Source organism: Phyllobates terribilis, unplaced genomic scaffold (assembly GCF_046119375.1).
Source record: "Phyllobates terribilis strain yellow unplaced genomic scaffold, ASM4611937v1 Scaffold_3__8_contigs__length_932513732, whole genome shotgun sequence".
Lineage (NCBI taxonomy): Eukaryota > Metazoa > Chordata > Amphibia > Anura > Dendrobatidae > Phyllobates > Phyllobates terribilis.
In genome coordinates this window covers 375,523,929-375,549,514 of record NW_027362763.1, presented here as the reverse complement: position 1 = coordinate 375,549,514, position 25,586 = coordinate 375,523,929, and the positions used below count along the sequence as shown (strand labels likewise).

General features: G+C 44.1%; 1 protein-coding gene across 1 annotated transcript in view; it reads left to right on the top strand.

Moving 5' to 3' along the window:
• The window catches only part of KLHL31 (kelch like family member 31), a 36,774-nt gene that overhangs the window by 2,732 nt on the left and 8,456 nt on the right, over positions 1-25,586 (top strand). The window contains exon 2 of the mRNA XM_073675415.1: positions 22,857-24,061. Coding sequence (XP_073531516.1) covers positions 22,890-24,061 — 1,172 coding nt within the window. The 5' untranslated portion in view covers positions 22,857-22,889. The remainder of the gene's footprint in view (positions 1-22,856; positions 24,062-25,586) is intronic.

Below are 25,586 nucleotides of genomic sequence, written 5' to 3'. Positions count from 1 at the left end.
AGGCAGAAACATTACTGTGTCCAACAGTTATTACATATATCAAACTGAAATAGCTGTTGCAAAAACACCAATTTTTATAAAACATTAAGCTTAAGATTAATAGGGGTGCCCAAACTTTTTCATATAACTGTACCATTTCACTTTTTTGCTTTAGCGTTTTCTTTTTCTCCTACTGTTCTTTCAAGAGCCATAACTTCTTTTTTTTTTTAAATTATTTTTATTGAGTTTAACAAGTTTAGCAATAGGTAAATGGTATATCAACAATATAAATAATAATGAACTTTTAACAGGGAAATGGAAAGAGGGAGGGAAAAGCGGGAAGGACAAATTTTATTAGCATACAACTAAAATTGTTTGTATAATAGGGATAACAGAAAGGGAGCAGAAAGGGAAAAGGGACAGGAGAGATTTGGGAAAGAAGGGTAAGGATTCATACAAAACAATCACATGAACAAAAAACACAGAGATAGAAAAGTGTTGTGCCTGAGGTGCATATTTTATTACATGAAATCACACCTGCCTTTACACCTCGTATTCCAATTTCAATGGTATCTATATCCTCTGGACGCAGATATCATTGAATACAATGATGGAAGATGAAGTCGAGGCTCCCTATTTCATCATTCTCCCTGTGTGTCTGAGCTCTGAGTCTCAGCACAGCCGGCACGATGATGACACTACACCACCCTTACTGTGCGGACATTAGAGCAGGGGAACGGGATTCGGTGAGGATTTTTATTTTATTTCGCCAATCAAAAGGTGGATAATTTGCGGCTATCATACATAGCATGGGGGACTGTGAGGGTCCATCATACTGTGCGAGGCGCTGTGAGAGTCATCATACATGATATGGGATATTGAGGGGGCCATTATTCTATTTAGAGGGCTGTGGGGTACATTCATACTGTGTGAGGGACTTAAGGGGCCATCATAATTGGTGTGAGAGGCTGTGGGGTAAATCATACTGTGCGGTTGGCGTGAGGGACCATTATACTGTGTTGTGGGGGGCATTATAATGTGTGGGGGCTGTGGGTCCATCATACTTTTTTTAAGGGCTGCGGGGTCATCAAACATGGTGTGAGGAGCTGTGGGGTCATCATACATGTTTTAGGTGACCATGGGGATTCATTATACTGTGTAAGGGACTGTGGCAAGCCATCATATATGTGGGGGCTATAGGACCATCAAGTTGTGTTGTGAGCTGTGGGACCATCATAATATGTAGAGAGCTATGGGAGCCATCATACTGTGTAGAGGGGCTGTGGGCCATCATACTGTGTAGAGGGGCTGTGGGCCATCATACTGAGCAAAGGTCTATGGGACCATCATTCTGTGGGCAGGGCTGTGGGGCCATCATACTGTATAGGGGGCTCTGGTGCCATCATACTGTGTGGGGGACTGTGGAGCCATCATACTGTGTGGGGGCTGTGGAGCTATCACACTATGTGAGGGCCTGTGGGGGGCCAGCATACTGTGTGAGGGTCAGTCTAGGCCATCATACATTGTGTGAAGGTCTTCTGTATGAAAAGCTGTGGGAAGATTGTGCATTGACTGTGGGGAGCAATTATACATGATATGGGGGTCTGTCGGCGTCCATAATAATATGTCAGGGGCTGTGGGGCCATCATACATAATGTGGGGGGCTGTGGAGCCATCATACTGTATGGGGGGCTGTACAGCCAGTATAATTTATGGGGAGCTGTGGGGCCAACATACTGTATTGGGAGCTGTGGGGTCCTTCATTCTATGTGTGGGAGCTGTGGGGTCCATCGTACTGTGTGGATTGCTGTGGAGTCATCAAATTGTGTAGTGGCCTATGGGACATCATACTGTGTGGCAGGCTGTTAGGTAAGGGGCTGTTAGCTAATGAGGCATCATGCTATTTGGAGTCCTGTGGAACATCATGCTGTGTGTGGGATTCTGTGTGACATAATACGGAGTGCGGCGGGCTGTGGGGCATAATATAGTGTGAGGGGCTGTGGGACCATTATACTGTGTGGGGGTACTGTGGGAACAAATTATGTGGGTGAATTTACTGAGGTATAATACTGTCTGTTGGGGAACTTTTGTCATCATCATGCTGTATGAAAGGGGTATTGTAGTTGGTGAGAATACTAAGGGGCTCTGGCACGGGCACTATTTCTGTGTACATGCCCCCCAAAAAATGGCCCTCTCCCTGTGTTAAAAAATGTTGGGAGGTATGCCCTTCTGTGACTGCACCCATGTACCTCAACCCCATCTACTCTTTTGAATTTTTTTTTTGGGGGGGTAGAACCTTATGAACTCTTGCTATGGGGAAACACGATTTCTATGTAAACCTCTGCCCTATAGTATTTACTTTATAATATTTGCCTATCAAACTGTGAGATAAGGGGAAGTCAAGTGCTTTTAAAGAGAATGTGTCATCAAAAAACAGCCTATTATTTACGAAGGTATTTATCTGACCATGCTCCAGTTTTTCATGGTCAGGAAGGAGTAGGAGGTGAGCCCTAACATCACTATTGTGAATAGTGCATCCTGTATTTTATACTGTATAAAATCGTATTGGTTATTGTAAAGGAAAAAAAGGAGGGAAGTTGGAACATCACCTACTATGAATTGTGTATCCTGTATTATCTGTAGATATATAATATATAAACATAGCGATTATGTATTAGACATAATGAATTTCTATTTCATCTCAACTACCTATTTAATAATAATAATATTTTTATTTACATAGCGCCAACATATTCCACAGTGCTTTACAATTCAGACAATTTACAGACATTATCGACACTGTCCCCATTGGGGCTCACAATCTAGATTCCCTATCAGTATGTCTTTGGAGTGTGGGAGGAAACTGGAGAACTGGGAGGAATCCCACACAAACACAGAGATAACATACAAACTCCTTGTCCTTGGTGGGATTTGAACCCAGGATCCCGTTGCTGCAAAGCTGCAGTGCTAACCACTGAGCCACCGTGCTGCACCGTGCTCTCTGACGTGCATCATTTTCGGTTGTGCACGCCTACTGGAGGTGGACACCCAGACGGAACCAACGAATGCGTGGCAAAACGCAATGTGAAAGCACCCTAATTTGTGGTGGTCTACATAGCAGTTGCTGTGCTGGATATTGTCCCATTTATTTCACTTGAAAATGCTTCAGGGCTCTCACAAGCACCATGGTTTCTTAAAGCAACTGATTGTCGGAGTAGTTAGAATCAAGTTTCTAATGAGAATGCATTGTTTGCTTCCTGAACATCAGCTTGAATCCTTTTGCTTCTTTTCACCTGTAAAAGCTGCAACCAGACCGAAAAAACTACTGGAGGTGGACACCCATACGGAACCAATGAATGGGTGGCAAAATGCAATTTGTGAGAGCACCCTAAGCTGTGATAGCATGCATAACTTACTGTACTACTGTTCTTTGGCAAATCTTTCCCTAGCCTATGCGTACATGCCCACATTTCATGATTAATAGTCATAAAAAACACAATTTTCAGGAACAAACACCCAATTGGTGACATTGGTTCTCTTTTAATTAACATGATAACAAAGAGTCAGTAGGAAATACTAGATTACTTCAGGACTACAATTTTTTCTGTTTCTTGTAACTTTCTGGATTGTGCAAGCCTAAAGAGAACCTGTCAGCACAATTTTGTAATGTAGAAATGTAGATAAAATAAGAGAAAAAACTGTCCACTTTTGACATTGTGATAGTTCATCTTTACAGGGTTTCCAAGGTATAACACTGATTGTATATTCTTTAGATTTTCTATCATTGTGTGTTTGGTAGAGGTCTGACCATTAGAATCCCCATGAAAGTATGAAGGAGCTGTCATCCAGATATTTTGTCTGGTATTACAGCTTGGTTCCATTTGATCCCTGTACTCTCCTTTTCTTCATATCAGCAAACATTTGCAGTTGCCCATAAATCTGCCTGGAAACTACATGTTGGTAGTGTTTATAACTGTGTACAACCTACAGTTGGGACTCACGGTGTAATGTGCCAAAAGGCAATTTGTAGCTTTCTGTCAGGTCAGTATTGAGGAACATTAAAGGGAATATGTCAGCAGGTTTTTACCATGTAATCTGATAGCAGCATGATGGAGGGACAGAAACCCTGTGTCATTGGTTTACTGCGACAGAGAGGAGCCAGAAGACCGCAGAGTCTGATTCCTCCCACTCCTGCGCTCATTAGAAGCCTTTTGCCTTCATATTAAATGGTGCAGGATTCTTTTAGCAGTGCATGGGTTAATCTGCTCAGTTGTGAGCTCCTGGAAGCTTACCTTCATTTAGGCTCTCAGCTGTGCAGTGTTAGCCTCTTCCCGTTCCTATATATACTGGGCTTTGGCAGGCTATCATTGCCAGAGCTAGCTTATGCTGCATGATTCTAGGAGTGTGGTGGAGAGTGGTTATTTGAGAAGGCGTTTGGTGGATTTCAGCTTAGACTGTTGTGTGGTTTAGGTTGCGTGTTAATCTTATTCTTCTCCTATTTTGGTTTGTTCCACATCCTCCACTCTCCAGTATTGACCTCTGTTGTTTGTGTGCATATATTTGTATAATTGGTATTTTCCTTTAGCCCTGTTTGTATTACCTTGTTAGTCTGGTTTGTGTACTGCCATACACTACTACTCCTCTTTTCTTTTCCCTGGAAGGGTTGGAGGGGGCAGAAGGAGGGCAGAATGAGGAGCTCAGATAAGTTACATGGCCCCGATGTCTTCACCTTCAGAAGTAATAGGGGGAACAGGGCCAGCTAGGGTGCCCCTAGCATTAGGGACAGGGTAGGAGCCCCTTGCCCTGGGATACCCGACAACAGAGTCGTGACACCCTGATTCCAGCAATGTATCACTTAGTTTACTGGATGCAGCAACTGTGATAGAATCACAGATTTCTCCTCTGCAATTTTAGCAGGGCTCAGAATGTTGACCCTTTTTAATCCAGCTTTCTGTGTATATTGTATATTGACAAAAAGCTGCTAATCAGTTCTGGGAGCTTGGTTCAGCCAAGAGGCAGAAGGGCAGCTAGTCCTGCAGTGATAATTTCCTACAGATAAAACACTGATTGTATTGAAAGAGCAAAACACAGTCCAGTAAGTCAGGGTTCCCCAACTCCAGTCCTCAAGGCCCACCAACAGGTCATGTTTTCAGGATTTCCTTAGTATTGCACAGGTGATGTAACTATTGCCTGTGCTGATGATGGAATTATCACCTGTGCAATACTAAGGAAATCCTGAAAACATGACCTGTTGGTGGGCCTTGAGGACTGGAGTTGGGGAACCCTGCAGTAAGTGACTCATCGCTGGAATCAGGCTCTCTTCCACTACATCATGCTGCTCTCAGATTACACAGCAAAAATCTGCATGATTCTAATTGTGTTAGCCACATTTAGTAGAACTTGAAAATGTAGATAAATAAACATGATAGAGCAAACATAATGCAAGCATGAAAGAACTTCCACAGTACTCCCAGGCATGAAATTTAGTATTGTTTTGCAAGTAACATTTTCCCTCTAGCTTTTATGAATACTTTTACTGAGGTGTGCTCTGATCACATTTATAAGGCTTTCTTAATCGCAGCTTCAGCAAGTGGTGTAACAGAATAAACCCCAGCTGTCCTGCCATGTAACATTAAGATTTATATATCACAGCAGGGAATGTACAAGGGACATAAATTACACATATGACCATAGCTGTGCTGTGAGTCAGCATACGGATGACCAGCAAGGGATTAAAGGGATTGGTTCAATTTAAATCGGTAAATTGCAAAGTGCTAGTAAAAAAAAAAACGTTGCTATTTAACTCTTAATAAAAATCTTCTCCGTTCTGAAGAACAGATGGATTTTTAATCTTATAGTTTACTGCTCATTGCCTAGGTTACTGGCAACCTTTGCAATCTATCAGAGATGGCTGTTTTCAGGTACAGTCTTGAATCTCTCTCGATCACTAGATTTGGCCATCTTCAGTGCTCTTTCGATGTTTCAGAGGCAAAGCTGAAAGCAGCATGGGGGGGGAGTCCACAGTTCAGACTAGCCATGCAATCATGCCACTGGTGTGAACTTTCAGTCTTCAAAAGCACAATTCCCCCCTGGCAAGCAAGTGACCAGGGGCCGAGAGTGGTGCTCTCCTAAAGAAAGAAGATAGGGCAAGCCCTTTAAATGTAATTCTATACTTTTAAATTTTACTTTCAATAAGGATTAACATGACTGAAAGCAATATGATCATTGCTGCCACTTCCACAAGTTTTATAAAGTTGAACATTTTTTATCAAGACTCTTAATAAGACTACAAAGCTGTCTTTGGCAAGTCGTCACTTTTTTACTAAGTGAATGTGACCACTGTTGTAAAGTTTTTGTATCTGGTACCCTTTAAACTGATGACTCTAGCTTTTCTCCCATCAGTTATAGAAACATTTTCTGCAGAGTACAAGCTTGTTGTGTACTTTTTAATTAAAGTGCTAATTCTTGAAGCAGTGATCCATATATCTCATGGGTAATCAGCAAATCTGACAAGTAATTTGCTAGCGACAACATGTACAAGAAGGAAATTAATCATAGGATAAAAGTATTAAGTTACACTTATGATATATATAAATCTCATCTACCTATAGCCTTTAATTACTTTTAATTACCTAACAATTAAGTTAACATTATGGATGGCGCCAAGTGTCTAAGGTTTCTTCTCGGGTTCACAATATTGGTAGTCTATCCTTAGGAAAGAACCAGATCGGCAAAGGTCTGGCTCTCAGTTCCCAGCTGTTTGCAGGGTCAGTGTTTGCTATGCAAATGCTGTTAACTCTTTAATGTTTACATTGCTATGTCTACCATGATGCCATTTACATACTGTATATGCAGTGGTCAGGAGCACTTTCATATCAGCTGGATGCAGAGAACATAGACCATTGTTAACCAACTCCAGTCCTCAAGAGTCACCAACAGATGTTTCAGTATTTCCTTAGTATTGTACAAGTGATGTAATTATCACCTGAGCAATACTAAGGAAATCCTGAAAACATGATCTGTTGGTGACTCTTGAGGACTGGAGTTGAGGGACACTACCATAGACCAAGAAGTCCCACTTGGTAAAAATCCACAGCCACAAATAAGTAGACATCTTCCAAACGGTAGTAGAGATTTTGACGCTTATCAAGCATTTACCTTTCTAAAATCCTGTAATTGATGTCAATAAGACTGCTGAGAAGTGATAAGTACAGAACAAGAAGTATGAGTCTAATACTAGCCCTAGTCTCAAGTGAGAAAATTTGAAAGATTGCTGATGTTTTTTTTACATAGCTAGTGAATTGTAAAATTGAAAAAAACAAACATTATAAAAACATTATATTAAAAAAAAACATGGATGCATTAAAAAAATTTTTTTGTAACTAATCTTAAAGCTGTGTTCAAACAAAATACACTACTCACAAAATGTTAGAGATATTTGGCCTTCCGGCGAAATTTATAGAGAATGTAAACAGTTCATGCTACAGTGATATTTTATCATGAAAGTAGGGCATTTAAGCAGAAGCATGCAATAGTGATTTCCTCATCTCAAACAATTTATTGAAACAAAAGCCAACAACAGTGATGGGTATACCCCAAAAAATGTCAATGTCTCAATAACTTGTGGCCTTGAGCATCAATTACAGCTTGACAATGATGTATCATGTGTAAGGCAGCGCTAGTCATCATGCTGGGGGACACTCGCTTCACCGGGTCAATTAAAGCACACATGCAATGTTTTCCAGTAACATGAAATCCAGCAGTTTATTACACTTCATAACTGCTTATCACACAGTCCATCTTAGTGGCTCACCGGCATGTTAACACACATAACATCCAAGAGCATTTCAAGTGGCAGACAGGCCCACTTGGCTCCAGTTACAGCCTTCAGCAAAGTAACTATATCAATGTCCATATAACTCACCGCTTTTACCATTTGCCGGGTCTAGCGGTTTCCATCAGATTTCTTCTGCCACAGCTGTGGCTTTGCGGCTTCCCAGATGGGGGTCTCCAACCCTCGTACCTTCCAAGGCTACTGGGATCTCTTACACACAAGGATCCAGCCTCTGCCTTTCAGGCTTCACTAGGCCTCACTAGGCCTCACTAGGCCTCACTAGGCCTCACTAGGCCTCACTAGGCCTCACACTCTAACGGTGTCCCACACACGGGGAACAGGCCTCACGCCTTCCACACCCTGTTTCAAAAGCACCAGGATTTATATATCCTTCAGTGCACACAGGACCTGCAATGATGTCACAGTCATGTGATCAGTCCTTCAGTGCACACAGGACCTGCAGTGATGTCACAGTCATGTGATCAGTCCTTCTGAGGGAGAGGTACATAGTCCGCCAGAACACACCCTGGACCATTACAGTAATGCCGCAAGCCGCTGCATTACACATGCTATTCACAAGTCAAGTTATTATCTGCTGATGCATGTCTTCCCACTCTTCATGAAGGGCGGCCCTCAGGTCATTGAGGTTCTGGGGTACAGAGTTACAAGCCTCTACACGGCGACTCAGCTGATTGATTCAGGTCTGGAGAAAGTGCAGGCCACTCCATTTTAGGTACACCAGTCTCCAGCAGCCATTCCCCAATAATGCAACCTCAATGAGCTGGAGCATTGTCACCTATGAAGATGAAATTAGGCCTGTGTTGTTCGTGCAGAGGCACAATGACTGGATTAATGATGTTATTCAAGTAGTTAAGGCTTGTCACTGTACCATTCACAAAGTGTAGGGCAGTTCTGTCTTGACTAAACACACCTGCTCACACTGCAACATCACCACCATCTAGTGACAACAGTGACTGATGCATAACGCTCTCCTTGACGTCTCCAACATCGTTGGCGGCCATAATTTCTGCTCAGCGTGAATCGACTTTCATCAGTGAACAGCACTGAGGCCCACTGGTCCCTCATAAAGCGTAGATGCTCACTGCGCCATGCAAGATGATGACGCCTGTGCTTGGTGGTGTGGTCAGGTACCCTTGCAGGTCATCTAGCACGCAGACCACACTCATTTAAATGGTTTTGAATTTTCTGACTTGACACTTTGGTGCCTCTTACCTCCCTTAAAGAGGTTGTCAGACCCCAAAATCCATTTTTTTAAGCTAATCTGTGCTGTATTGTAATATACATCACCCCTATAATTTTTTTCTCTTGTTTCTGCTTTCGTTCCTCCTGAATTTCACTTTATTCCCTGCACCCACTTTGTTCACCTGCGGCTCTTCCAAACTTGACAGTTCCCTTTGCTGTATTATCTAACCTCACAGCCAGATCTGGCACCACCTGGCCTCAGTGTCCAGCACCGGCTTCTGTCCACCCACTGCACACTCATTAGCTGTCAGTATCTGCCCCAGCACTGACCTCTGTCATCACTCCAGTATTGGAAATAACAGAACAGTGTCCTCACCTGTGGAAAGCAGCACAATCACTGCACTCTACACCACATCCACAGTGGTGATAGAGCGTCACATGTCTCCACACCACATCCACAGTAGTAATAGAGCTTCAAATGTCCCCACATCACATCCACAATGTTGATAGAGCTTCACATGTCTCCACATCACATCAACAGTGGTAATAGACCTTCTCATGTCTCCCACATCACATCCACAGTGGTGATAGAGCTTCACATGTCCCGACATCACATCCACAGTGGTGATAGAGCTTCACATGTCTCCACATCACATCCACAGTGGTGATAGAGCTTCACATGTCCCGACATCACATCCACAGTGGTGATAGAGCTTCACATGTCTCCACATCACATCCACAGTGGTGATAGAGCTTCAAATGTCCCCACATCACATCCACAATGTTGATAGAGCTTCACATGTCTCCACATCACATCAACAGTGGTAATAGAGCTTCACATGTCCCGACATCACATCCACAGTGGTGATAGAGCTTCACATGTCTCCACATCACATCCACAGTGGTGATAGAGCTTCAAATGTCCCCACATCACATCCACAGTGGTGATAGAGCTTCACATGTCCCGACATCACATCCACAGTGGTGATAGATCTTCATGTGTCCCCACTAGTGATGGACGAGTATGAATTGTTAACCCATGCTCGGGTGCTCACTGAGTATTTGCGGCGTGCTCGACATCAATTTAAGTGTCTCTGCGGCTGCATGTGTCAAACCTGTTAAACACCTATGACACATGCAGGGATTGCCTAACAAACAGGCATATTCACCGAAGGGGTTGACAATTCATACTCACTCATCACTAGTCCCCACATCACATCCACAGTGGTGATAGAGCTTCACATGTCTCCACATCACATCCACAGTGGTGATAGAGCTTCACGTGTCCCCACATCACATCCACAGTGGTGATAGAGCTTCACGTGTCTCCACATCATATCCAGAGTGGTGATAGAGCTTCACATGTCTTCACATCACATCCACAGAGGTGATAGAGCGTCACGTGTCTCTACATCACATCCACAGTGGTGATAGAGCTTCACATATCTCCACATCACATCCACAGTGGTGATAGAGCTTCACGTGTCCCCACATCACATCCACAGTGGTGATAGAGTTTCACATATCTCCACATCTCATCCACAGTGGTGATAGAGCTTCATGTGTCCCCACATCACATCCACAGTGGTGATACAGCTTCATATGTCTCCACATCATATCCAGAGTGGTGATAGAGCTTCAATAGTGTTGATCGAGCACTAAAATGCTCAGGTGCTCGAAGCTCGGGTCAAGCACATCATGATACTTGGGTGCTCGACCCGAGCAACGAGCCCAATGTAAGTCTATGGGAAACTCGAGCATTTTCTGGCCGTCCCCCCACCGGCGGTCTGCAGAAGGTCAAAAATTGCCAAAATCGATGGGAACAGTGCTCAATGAAACATGTCAGGCAGGCAGGCAGAATATATCGGCCGACAGGCAGGCAGGGTATATAGGAGGGTGCATGAAAAACATAGCAGGGCACTCGGAACACACTAGTGCCCAGCGATTTTCACGCACCCGTCTCTTTAAAAAAGCTGGCAATTCAGCAGTCGCATACAGTTATAACATTGGTACCCGACAATTTAGAACAGAAAGAATATAGCATCACACATAGATTAGATAGATAGAAACATGTCAGTCACATATATAATGAGTACAGTGACAGTGTTGGTTACTGTACTTGTCATTTAGTGTTAAAATAAAGGATTTATTAAAAAAAAATTGGCGTGGTAAAGCAAACCTACTCAATAGCTTCTTCTCCACTGTTTTCACAAAAGAAAACAATTTATCGGAGGAAATGCAGAGTGATAAAGTAAACCCTCCGCTAAATATCACCCACCTAACCCAGGAGGAAGTTCAGAAACGCCTAAATAATATCAAAATAGACAAGTCACCAGGCCCAGATGACATACACCCCCGGGTACTAAAAGAATTAAGTAATGTGATAGACAGGCCGCTGTATCATATATTCAAGCACTCTTTATGGACAGGGACTGTCCCACTAGACTGGCGCCAAGCAAATGTGGTACCAATATTCAAAAAGGGGTCTAAAAGTGACCCTGGGAACTATAGACCAGTCAGCTTAACGTCTGTTGTGGGAAAATTGTTTGAAGGATTTCTTAGAGATGCTATTGTAGAATATCTTAATGATAATAACTGTCTTACTCCATATCAACATGGATTCATGAGGGATCGCTCCTGCCAAACAAACCTGATAGCCTTCTACGAGGAGGTGAGCTCACAGCTGGACCGGGGAGAGTCAGTGGATGTTGTATACCTTGACTTCTCCAAAGCGTTTGATACCGTGCCACACAAAAGGTTGGTATATAAAATGAGAATGCTTGGTCTGGGGGATAATGTGTGCAAGTGGGTAAATAGCTGGCTGAGTGATAGAAAGCAGAGGGTGTTTATCAATGGAGTAAGCTCAGGGTGTGTCAGGGTTACTAGCGGGGTGCCTCAAGGGTCTGTCTTGGGCCCTATATTATTTAATATATTTATTAATGTTCTAGTGGAAGTGACGCGCCCCCTGGGACATATTCCTTTTTGAGGGGAATACCCGGCACCGGATCAGATGGGGGGTTGTAGTCTCCGAGCGGCTGTGACCCGGTCCCGTGCCCAGGGCGTCAAGCTCAGTGTTATGTGGCAGCTTTACAGATGTTACGAAAGTTCTTTTGTGTCGACTACGCCACCCGTTGTGATGCGGTCACTGTGGCCGCCGCTGCAGCAGGGTCCGCTGAGGCTGATGGTGGATGCGCAGCTTGGTGGGATAACCCCCAACGGGAGGGGTATAGCCTCAGAGGGGACAGGCGCAGAGGATGGGGGTTGTGGTGGTGCGGTGCAGCCGGCAATGAAGACAGACTCGGGTTGTGCAGTTAAGGGTGTTTACTTACTGCAGATGTTGTACTGGTCACTCCAGCTGCTAGTGACCACCCGAGCCGTGCTGCGTCCACCAGGTCCTGGATCCAGCCAACCCCCAAACAAGTCCAGAGCGTGGCCCTGAGCTCTCCCTCTGTCCTTTCTTCAGCCGTCCCCACCAGTGATCCACCTAGGTCCAGCTCCCTCGGGCCTTCTTTTGGGACACCCTTGGCCCTGGGTTCCCTGACCCTTCATGTGGTGTGCCTTCGGGGTGAATGTGGTGGGTGACCGTGACAGACACTGCCCACGGTCTCCGGTCTCTGGCTGGGGAATGTCTTTGCCCCCACCAGCTTGGGTTCCGGTACCCTCTTGCTGACTCCTCACCCGGTGCTCTAATTTGGGTTCTTGGGTCCCTTCAGTCTTCCCCCTCTGGGTCTTTCTCTGCTCCACTCTCTCTCTCTCCAGGGCTGCTGTTTCCTTCTCTCTCCTCTCCAACTGACTTGTTCTCAGCGTCTGACCCTGATCTAAGTTGGTGCCCTCCTTATATATCCCTCTATGTGTGAGCTCAGGTGACCAGCACCCAATGAGCTCCTATCACTACCCAGACTGCTCCCCCTATCTGCCCCTACACTACATGGGATGTACCACCCCCCTCCCACTCCAGCCAGGAACAGGCTCGGTTGTACCTGCACATTTCTAAGTGGGAGTACCGTCGGCCTGCTCCTCTGGAATGGGATGTATGTAGTGCATGCAGTCTATCTGAGCTCAGTTCCACACTCCTTCCTTACCCGGGAGTGGAATATCACACCTCTGGGTTGAGGTGCAATACCCCTGTAGCAGCCGAATCCTCAGGGTGCTACAGAAGGGTTGCATAATAAAATAGCAATATTTGCAGATGATACTAAACTTTGTAAAGTAGTTAATACAGATGAGGATAGGGCACAGCTACAGGAGGATTTAGATAAATTGGGGAGTTGGGCCAAAAAATGGCAAATGGGGTTCAATGCCGATAAATGTAAGGTCATGCACATGGGAAAGAAAAACAGCAGTCATCCATACATATTAAATGGGAAACCGTTGGGGAAATCTGACATGGAGAAGGACCTGGGCGTCTTGGTTAATAGCAAATTAAATTGGAGTGCCCAGTGTCAGGCAGCAGCTGCGAAGGCAAATAGAGTCATGGCATGCATCAGAAGAGGAATAGGGGCATATGATGAGAACATTGTTCTTCCTCTGTATAAAGCGCTGGTAAGGCCGCACTTAGAATATTGTGCACAGTTCTGGGCTCCGGTGCTCAGGAAAGACATATTGGAGCTAGAGAGGGTACAAAGGAGGGCGACTAAGGTAATAAAGGGAATGGAGGGACTAGAATACCCAGAGAGGTTGTCAAAATTAGGCCTATTTACGTTGGAAAAGAGAAGGCTTAGGGGAGACCTCATAAACATGTATAAATACATCAGGGGGCAGTACAGAGATCTCTCCCATGACCTGTTTATACCAAGGATGGTGACAAAGACGAGGGGGCACACTATGCGTCTGGAGGAAAGGAGGTTCCTGCACCAGCATAGAAGGGGATTCTTTACGGTCAGAGCCGTGAGACTCTGGAACTCTCTGGGAGAGGAAATGGTGATGTCCAACTCACTTAAAGAGTTCAAGAGAGGCCTGGACGCCTTTCTTGAGAACAATAAAATTACATCTTATGCTTAGTTAATTAATCCAGGGATTTAATCTGACTGCCAGATTGGTGTCGGGAAGTGAATTTTTCCTCAATGATGTAAATTGGCCTATACCACATGGTTTTTTGTTGCCTTCCCCTGGATCAACGCTGCGGAATAGCTGCAGTGCACAAGAAATAGGCTGAACTGGATGGACGCTTGTCTTTTTTCAGCCTTATAAACTATGTAACTATGTAACTATGTGGGGTCCCCCGTAATTCTAGTCTCTAGCGGAGGTTAAGCAGACGGCTGGGGCAGATGTTTGAAGCCTGGGAAGGGCGTAATACCCACGGAGCTTCCCAGGCTACTAATATCAGCCCCCAGCTAAATACCTAGCCTTTACTGGCTATTAAATTGGGGGACCCAAAAAAAAATGACGTGGGGTCCATCCAATTTTAAAAGCTAGCAAAGGCTAGGCAGACAGCTGGGGGCTGATATTAATAGCCCAGGAAGGGTGCCATGAATATTGGCCCCCTCCCAGGCTAAAAACACCAGCCCTCATCCGCCCCAGAAATGGCACATCCATAGGATGTGCCAATTCTGGCACTTAGCCTCGCTCTTCCCACTGCCCTGTAGCGGTGGCAGTGGGGTAATAGGGCCGTGGTTGATGTCAGCTTATAATGCTAGCTGACATCAAGCCTAGGTTAGTAATGGGGAGGCATCTATAAGACGCCCCCATTACTAACCCCATAGTGAAAGTGAAAAAAAACATCAACACTTCTGGGGCGGTTTAGGGCTGGTGCTTCTAGCCTGGGAGGGGGCCCCCAGCTGTCTGCCTAGCCTTTGCTAGCTATTAAAATAGGGGGACCCAACATCATTTTTTTTGGGTCCCCCATTTTAATAGCCAGTAAAGGCTAGGTATTCAGCTGGGGGCTGATATTAGTAGCCCGGGAAGCTCTGTGGGTATTACCCCCTTCCCTGGCTTCAAACATCTGCCCCAGCCGTCTGCTTAACCTCCGCTAGAGACTAAAATTACAGGGAACCCCACGCCAATTTTTTTTTTTTTTTAATAAATCCTTTATTTTAACACTAAATGACAAGTACAGTAGCCAAAACTGTCACTGTACTTATTATATATGCGACTGACATGTTTCTATCTATCTAATCTATGTGTGATGCTCTATTCTTTCTGTTCTAAATTGTCGGGTACCGATGTATGCTGCTGATGAATTGCTGGCTTTTCATGTTTTACTGAGCACTGTTCCCATCGATTTGGGCAATCGCTGTAATGCCACAACCAACATGGCTGCAGCATTACAGTGAGTGGCAGGCAATGCCTGCATGTTCATTGGCGCTCTAAATAGCGCCAAACATACAGGACGGGGACCCGAGCTCCCGCCCGAGCATCGCGCAAGTACTCGGCGAGCTCCGAACATCTCGAGTACTGAGATACTCGGGTGAGTACCGAGCAGTGGCGAGCATGCTCGCTCATCACTAAGCTTCACATGTCTCCACATCACATCCACAGTGGTGATAGAGCTTCACTTGTCCTCACATCACATCCACAGTGGTGATAGAGCTTCACATGTCTCCACATCACATCCACAGTGGTGATAGAGCTTCACATGTCTCCACATCACATCCACAGTGGTGATACAGCTTCAAATGTCCCACATCACATGCACAATGTTGATGGAGCTTCACATGGCTCCCACATCACATCCACAGTGATGATAGAGCTTCACAAGTCCCCCACATCACATCCACAGTGGTGATAGTGTCTCGCCCAGGGGGATATATGGGGGAGACTCGGTACCCGGGCCTTTACCTTCTTTGTAGGATATCACGGCAGTCGGCTTCCGGGCCCGTCCTCTGGGTCACTCTTTAAAAGGTTTTTTTTAACTGTTTGTCTCGTGACCCCACCTGTGGTTTCTGGTAATGGTTACCAGCGCTGCTGCAGACCTCTGCGGGGTGACGGGATGGCAGCTGGGATATTTCTGCTCCCCACAGGGGGAGCGGGCCCCCGGGGCAGGGTTGATAGAAGGGATGCAGGTGAGAGATGGCCCGGTCGGGTCAGGGGGAATGACGGACACGCACACAGGGGGATTCACTTCAGTACCTTTACTGGTGTAACGGCAGGTATGGTCCAGGGTACTTGCTAGGAAGGGTGCACTTCAGGACTCTCCCCAGTGAGCGGGTATAAGGCCTCCTGATCCGTGTCTTCCTCTCTCTAAGCTTCTAGCCAGCCTGGAACTTGGCCTAGCTTCTATGTTGTGTTGCTTTCTCACCTGACCACTTGGTAGTAGGACTTTTCCTTGGCAACCACTATCCCTGGACGCCGGGGCCTTCGTGGTTCCTAGTCCTGTTATTGCTGGTAGCTTCAGGATGACCAGGGGTCTGGATGCCTCCTGGTATGCAGGTTGTCCCTACTGGGTGTAGAGAACCCTGTAGGTGCAGACCCGGTGTCCGGCTTGTGTCTTGGGGTGAGCCTGTGATGCTCCTCTGCCCCCTCAACTCCTCTCTCCTCTCTCCTTGCCTCGGCCACACGCGGGGCCCTCAGCACAGCAGCAGACGTACTGCGTCTTCACTGCTCTCAGTGTCAGCACACTCTCTCTCAGACTGAGAGACTCTCTGACTGCCTAACTCCACCCTCCAGTATATATATCCCTAACAGGGCTCCCTCTGGTGGTATGAGGTGGAAGGGTGGAGGTGTCTGTTTGTAGTGAGGGCCTCTTGTGGAGAAGTCCTTCCATGCACCCTTTTGGGTCCTGTGGTACCTGTAGTAGCAGGGTGCCACAATAGAGCTTCACATGTCCCGACATCACATCCACAGTGGTAAGAGAGCTTCACATGTCTCCACACCACATCCACAGTGTTGATAGAGCTTCAAATGTCCCTACATCACATCCACAATGTTGATAGAGCTTCACATGTCTCCACATCACATCAACAGTGGTAATAGAGCTTCACGTGTCTCCCACATCACATCCACAGTGGTGATAGATCTTCATGTGTATGAGCAAGTATGAATTGTTAACCTATGCTCGGGTGCTCACCGAGTATCTGCGGCGTGCTCGACATTAATGTAAGTGTCTCCACAGCTGCATGTTTCAAACCTATTAAACACCTGTGACACATTCAGGGACTGCCTACCAAACAGGCATGTTCGCCAAAGGGGTTAACAGTTCATACTCGCTCATCACTAGTCCCCACATCACATCCACAGTGGTGATAGAACTTCTTGTGTCTCCACATCACATCCACAGTGGTGATAGAGCTTCACATGTCTCCACATCACATCCACAGTGGTGATGATAGAGCTTCACTTGTCCCCACATTACATCCACAGTGGTGATAGATCTTCACATGTCTCCACATCAACTCTGACATATGAGTACTGTGAAGTGAAGTCTATAGTAATTTGTGTGTGCAAGAGTGTATGTGTATCTACATATACACCACATAATACACAGCAGCTGCTGCAGAACCTCAGTCTACAGTGATGTATCTACATATATAACACATAATACACCTCAGTTGGTGCAGAACCTCCGTCTATATTGATGTATCTACATATATACCACATGAATATCAAAAAACTGCAAAATAACCCCTGGTATGTGTGCAGTGTCCCGAAAGGCATTATCAACTAAATATAAATCATAAAGAAAAATAATGCAAGGACTAAAGTCATCTTAGTAAATTTAAAAAGATATATACTTTATTAAATGGTAAAATAGATTCCATAAAAATCCAAAATACAGGCACAAAAGTGCATATAATGGTAGAGTGGCTGAGGGGACCCCACAATAAATAGAGTGGTATAATATAAGTGCTACATATGCTAAATGATAGACAAATCACATAGTAAATTTATAGTAATGATACATACTCAGCTAAAGTAAGTGAACATGTATACGTACAGTTGTGCTCAAAAGTTTACATACCCCGGCAGAATTTTTCCTTTCTTGGCCTTGCTTCAGAGAGTATGAATGATAACAAAAAAAACGTTTTCTCCACTCATGGTTATTGGTTGGGTGAAGTCGTTTATTGTCAAACTACGGTGTTTTCTCTTTTTAAATCTTAATGACAACCAAAAACATCCAAATGACCCTGATCAAAAGTTCACATACCCCAGTTCTTAATACCGTGTATTGCCCCCTCTAACATCAATGACAGCTTGAAGTCTTTTGTGATAGTTGTGGATGAGGTTCTTTAATTTCTCAGATGGTAAAGCTGCCCATTCTTCTTGGCAAAAAGCCTCAATTTCCTGTAAATTCCTGAACTGTCTAGTATGAACTGCGCACTTGAGATCATCCCAGAGTGGCTCAATGATATTGAGGTCAGGAGACTGAGATGCCCACTCCAGAACCTTCACTTTGTTCTGCTGTAGCCAATGACAGCTCAACTTGGCCTTGTGTTTTGGATCGTTGTCATGTTGGAACGTCCAAGTACGTCCCATGCGCAGCTTCCAGGCTGATGAGTGCAAATTTGACTCCAATATTTGCTGATAACGTGCTGCATTCATCTTTCCTTCAACTTTTACCAAGTTTCCTGTGCCTTTGTAGCTCACACATCCCCAAAACATCAGCTATCCACCTCCGTACTTTACTGTAGGAATGGTGTTCCTTTCATCATAAGCCTTGTTGACCTCTCTCCAAATGTAACGTTTATGGTTGTGGCCAAAAAGTTCAATTTTGGTCTCATCACTCCAAATTACTGTGCTCCAGAAGTTTTGATGCTTGTCTCTGTGCTGTTTGGCGTATTGTAGACAAGATACTTTGTGGCATTTGCGCAGTAATGGCTTTCTTCTGGCAACTTGACCATGCAGCCCATTTTTCTTCTAGTGTCTCCTTATTGTGCATTTTGATACAGCCATACCGCTAGTTTTCAGAGTCCTGAATTTCAGCTGGTTATATTTGTGGGTTTTTCTTTGCATCCCGTACAATTTTCCTGGCAGTTGTGGCTGAAATCTTGGTTGGTCTACCTCACCATGGTTTGGTTTTTACAGAGCCCCTGATTTTCTATTTGTTAATCACAGTTTGAACGCTGCTGACTGGCATTATCAATTCCTTGGATTTTTTTTGTATCTATTCCTGTGTTATACAGTTCAACTACCTTTTCCCGTAGATCCGTTGACAATTCTTTTGCCTTCCCCATGACTCACAATCCAGAAACGTCAGTGGCTGGATGAAAGATGCAAGAGTCTGTCTGGATCCCAAAAACTCAGCTTTTATGCACCCACACTGATTACAAGCAAACAGGTCACAGGTGAGGATGTTACCTTTAGTAGCCATTCAAACCCATTTGTGTTAAATTCTGTGCAAGTTATCAGGCCTAAATCACCAGGTTATGTGAACTTTTGATCTCAAGCACGCAGTTCATACTAGACAGTCCAGGAATTTACAGGAACTGGAGGCTATTTGCCAAGAAGAATGGGCAGCTTTACCATCTGAGAAATTAAAGAACCTCATCCACAACTACCACAAGAGACTTCAAGCTGTCATTGATGTTAGAGGGGGCAATACACGGTATTAAGAACTGGGGTATGTGAACTTTTGATCAGGGTCATTTGGGTGTTTTTGGTTGTCATTAAAATTTAAAAAGAGAAAACACCGTAGTTTGACAATAAATGGCTTCACCCAACCAATAACCATGAGTGGAGAACAAGTTTTTTGTTACCATTCATATTTTCTGAAACAAAGCCAAGAAAGGAAAAATTCTGCTACGTTATGTAAACTTTTGAGCACAACTGTATAAGGTAAGAAGTATTGCCAAGTAAGAGAACATAAGGTAATCATATAAAAAACATTTTAAATTACTTACTCACCCACCAAGGACCCAATGCGCATTTCGCAAATGCTTCGTCAGCGGTAGTTGGTGGAGAGGTGAGTCACTGATTTAAGGCACATTTGACCAATCAAATACAACCATTTAAGACAATTACAGGTGCAGTTTAAATAGAATGACTAAGCATATAATTATTGTAGTAGACTTACCATGTGTGGCATGCACGCTAATTCATGCGCACTTGGGAATGTTATCTGGCATTGCACGTGCGCATAGAGGGTATACCATAGCATCGAGTGTGCATATTATGCATTGTCGTCACATGTAATGGTCATCTGATCAACGTGTCAGGTAATCATCTGATAGGGCGTCAGAGTAGTGACGCATATAGGAGATCATGTGTAGGTGCATATAGTCACCTGACGTGCAGATCATTTTACACAGCGTCACAATCATGATGCACAGAGAGCATTCAGCACAGCGTGCATCTACAGATGGTGAGCCACCAACATCAATCATTCAAGTAGTCTCTTTGTCATATGATACACCTCAGAACATCAGTCTATAGTGATGTACAGTGGAGTAAAAAGGTGTTTTGCCTGATTCCTGATTTCTTATTCTTTTGCATGTTTGTCACTCTTAAATGTTTCAGATCACAAAACAAATTTAAATATTAGACAAAGATAACACAAGTAAACACAAAATGCAGTTTTTAAATGAAGGTCTTTATTACTAAGGGAAAAAGAAATCCAAAGTGCAATGAAGCATTTATGATAACTGTCGGTGAGTCTTTTACAACGCTCTGGATGAATTTTGGCCCGCTGATCTTTGCAAAATTGTTTTAATTCAGCCACAATGAAGGGTTTCCGAGGATTAACCGCCTTTTTAAGGTCATGCCAGAGCATCTCAAATCGGATTAAGGTCAAGACTGTGACTATATGTTACACGCACGCCTCTAGGTTCAGACAGGGCAAGATGGGTTTCATGAATTCGTTGGAATCCTGGGGGAACCATTACTCAGGGCGACCATGGGCTGCAGCTTCTCTAAGGCACACCATAGATTCAATTGCTGACCAGACACATCTGACAAGAGTCTTTTTCAACAGTTTAACAGTGGAATTTAATCTGAAGAACTGCCAGTGCAATTCAGGGATATTACAGCAACAATTTTCATTACAGTACAGTCTGAGTTTCTTGAGCAACAGGCTCCAGTAACAATACAGTAGTTTCTTCACAAGGCACAGTGTTACAGTCTCTTCAGTAGCATAATTCAGCACAGATTAGATCTCTTTGCAGCACACTTCTATGAAAAACACAACCACAGGCTTTTCCTTCACGAGGACACAATAGTACACAGCATTCTTTATCCTGCATGGAGATGGAGGGTGGGTTTGATGAGGGAGACGATCTCTGTGACACAATTCCTTCCAGTACTTATCTTCCTGTCCGATTAATACTCTGCACTGTTAGTTCAGGGCGTTTATCTGACCTATGTTTAGTTTCTCTCCTGATCTGAATCCTGTTCAGTTGCCTTCTGTCAGATACAGATAACACACCATCTTTCTCTTCAGCCAAACTACAATAACAAGTTCCCCACAATCCCCCTGGGGCTCTGCTAAAGCACTCCCTGTCTCCTGTGACTGTGTTAACCCCTTTAGTTGCTGGATGCTTTTGAATCACAACACTTCCTGTCTCCTGTGCTTGTGTTATTTGTAACAGTTGCTGGATGCTTTTGAAGCAACAGCACTACTTCTGCTTGTCACATATGCCAATCCAAAGTCTCAATTTTGTATTTCTTAAGCCATTTAGAGGTGGACTTGCTGGTGTGTTTTGGATCATTGTCCTGCTGCATAATCAAAGTGTGCTTCAGCTTGAGGTCACAAACAGATGGCCAGACATTCTTCTTCAGGATTTTTTGGTAGACAATAGTGTTGAGCGAGTATGTTCTATTAACCCTTTTGCCGAGTATGCTCGGGCCGAGCTCCGAGTATTTATAGCTGCTCGGTGATATGGTTGAATCGCTCCCATGTGCATGATTTGCAACTGTTTGACAGCTTTATTACATGTGAGGAATGTCTATTTCTTACACATTCCTCACATGTAATAAAACTGTCAAACAGTTGCAAATCATGCACACGGGAGTGATTCAACCATATCACCGAGCAGCTACAAATAATCGGAGCTCGGCCCGAGTATACTCGGACAGAACATACTCGCTCAACCCTAGTAGACAGCAGAATTCATGGTTACATTTACCACATCAAGTCTTCCAGGTCCTGAAGCAGCAAAACAGCCCCAGACCATCACACTACTACCACCATATTTTACTGTTCATATAATGTTCCTTTTCTTAAATTAAGTTTTTCTTCTCCACCAGATGTAATGGGACATATACCTTTCAAACAGTTCAACTTTTGTCTCGTTAGTCCACAGAGTATTCTCCCAAAAGTCTTGGCGATCATCAAGATGTTTTTGGCAAAACTGAGGAGAGCCTTTATGTTCTTTTAGCTCAGCAGTCGTTTTAGTCTTGGAATTCTGCAATGCATGCCATTTTGCCCTGTCTCTTTCTTATGGTTGAGTCATGAACACTGACCTTAAATGAGGCAAGTAAGGCCTGCAGTTCTTTGGGTGTTGTCGTGGGCTCTTTTGTGATCTCTTGGATGAGTCGTTGCTGCACTCTTGGGGTAATTTTGGTTGGCTGGCCACTCCTGGGAAGGTTGACCACTGTTCCATGTTTTCGCCATTTGTGGATAATGCAAAAGAGAAAAAATGGATATCAGCTCACCCATGTAGAAGATTGCAGCACAGAGTCAGCAGTGCGGCTGGGAGGATAAGTAGGAAATCAGGGAAATCCAGCTGAGCGAATCTTCTAAAATCAGTAACTTTAATAGGTCATGAAAAAAGTTTTTAAAACAACCTTAGGAGGACATCAGCAAATGCTTTTCGAACTATGAGTTCTTAATCATTTTTTTTTTTTAATTCCTAGCATATTGGATTATCTAATATATATTATAAAAATGTAAAATTATTAAGGCTTAATTTATTTTTCTTATTTACATTGTAATATAAATTTCTAATTGTTATTAATTTTTATCTTACAGGAAAGTCTTGGCTGTGATTCTTGTATTGCAGTCATGGCACCAAAAAAGAAGAATGTCAAGAAAAGCAAATCAGAAATTAACGAGATGACCATCATCGTAGAAGATGGTCCACTAAGTAAACTCAATGGGATTAGTGGCTTAATTGATGGGGGAAATGGCTTTAGTTACATCTCCACAGAGGTTTCTGACTCATCATATGGAACCAATCTCATGGAAGGGTTAAGCAGCATGAGACAAGACAGTTTCCTGTGTGACCTCACCATTGGTACCAAAACAAAATCATTCATGGTCCACAAGGTTGTGATGGCATCCTGCAGTGAGTACTTCCACAACATTCTGAAGAAGGATCCTTCCACTCAGCGAGTTGATCTTAATGATTTATCTCCTCTTGGTCTAGCTACAGTAATTACCTATGCGTACACTGGTAAAATTACTCTGTCTTTGTACACAATCGGTAGTACCATATCTTCAGCCATCTCCCTTCAGATAAACAGCCTTGTAAACATGTGCTGTGACTTTTTAATGCAAGAAATCAATGTTGAAAATTGCATGTATGTTGCTAATATTGCAGAAACCTATGGACTTAAAAGTACAAAAGAAGCAGCACAAAAATTCATCAGGGACAACTTTATTGAGTTCTCTGAAACTGATCAGTTTCTAAAGCTAACATATGATCAAATAAATGAACTTCTTATAGATGATGAGCTGCAGTTACCATCTGAGATTGTTGCCTTCCAGATTGCAATGAAATGGCTAGATCACGATGAAAAAAGAATAAAGTATGCCTCCGGTCTTTTAGGCAATATTAGATTTGGCACTATTTCAGCTCAAGACTTGGTTAACTACGTCCAATCAGTGCCAAGAATGATGCAAGATACAGATTGCCATAGGCTTCTGGTTGAAGCCATGAATTATCATCTGCTTCCATATCATCAAAACACCTTACAATCAAGAAGAACAAAAATACGTGGAGGAACAAGAGTTCTTGTAACTGTAGGAGGCCGTCCAGCATTGACAGAAAAGTCTCTTAGCAGGGAGATCTTGTATAGGGATCCTGAGAATGGATGGAAAAGGCTTGCAGAGCTGCCAGCTAAAAGTTTTAACCAGTGTGTCACAGTGATGGATGGCTTTCTCTACATTGCTGGTGGTGAAGACCAGAATGATGCTAGGAACCAAGCAAAACACGCAGTCAGCAATTTCTGCAGGTAATTGCAGATTCTAGAAATCAAGCTAGCACTTGAGAGTGTGTTGAATGTGTGTGTGTATATATATTTGTACAGAACAAAGTTTTCAATGAGAATATTTCATTCATTCAGATCTAGGATGTGTTATATATATATATATATATATATATATATATATATATATATATATATATATATATACAGACTGCTCAAAAAAATAAAGGGAACACTGAAATAACACATCCTAGATCTGAATGAATGAAATATTCTCATTGAATACTTTGCTCTGTACAAAGTTGAATGTGCTGACAACAAAATCACACAAAAATCATCAATGGAAATCAAATTTATTAACCAATGGAGGCCTGGATTTGGAGTGACCCCCAAAATTAAAGTGGAAAAACACACTACAGGCTGATCTAACTTTGATGTAATGTCCTTAAAACAAGTCAAAATGAGGCTCAGTATTGTGTGTGGCCTCCACGTGCCTGTATGACCTCCCTACAATGCCTGGGCATGCTCCTGATGAGGTTGCGGATGGTCTCCTGTGGGATCTCCTCCCAGACCTGGACTAAAGCATCCACCAACTCCTGGACAGTCTGTGGTGCAACGTGACGTTGGTGGATGGAGCGAGACATGATGTCCCAGATGTGCTCAATCAGATTCAGGTCTGGGAAACAGGTGGGCCAGTCCATAGCTTCAATGCCTTCATCTTGCAGGAACTGCTGACGCACTCCAGCCGCATGAGGTCTGGCATTGTCCTGCATTAGGAGGAACTCAGGGCCAACCGCACCAGCATATGGTCTCACAAGGGGTCTGAGGATCTCATCTCGGTACCTAATGGCAGTCAGGTTACCTCTGGCGAGCACATGGAGGGCTGTGCGGCCCACCAAATAAATGCCACCCCACACCATTACTGACCCACTGCCAAACCGGTCATGCTGAAGGATATTGCAGGCAGCAGATCACACTCCACGGAGTCTCCTGACTCTGTCACATCTGTCACATGTGCTCAGTGTGAACCTGCTTTCATCTGTGAAGAGCACAGGACGCCAGTGGCGACTTTGCCAATCCAAGTGATCTGTGGCAAATGCCAAGCGTCCTGTACGGTGTTGGGCTGTGAGCACAACCCCCATCCTTGGACGTCGGACCCTCATACCACCCTCATGGAGTCGGTTTCTAACCGTTTGTGCAGACACATGCACATTTGTGGCCTGCTGGAGGTCATTTTGTGGGGCTCTGGCAGTGCTCCTCCTGTTCCTCCTTGCACAAAGGCAGAGGTAGCGGTCCTGCTGCTGGGTTGTTGCCCTCCTACGGCCCCCTCCATCTGGGACATCATGTCTCGCTCCATCCACCATTGCATTCCATTGCACCACAGACTATCCAGGAGTTGGCGGATGCTTTAGTCCATGTCTGGGAGGAGATCCCACAGGCGACCATCCGCAACCTCATCAGGAGTATGCCCAGGCGTTGTAGGGAGGTCATACAGGCACGTGGATGCCACACACAATACTGAGCCTCATTTTGACTTGTTTTAAGGACATTA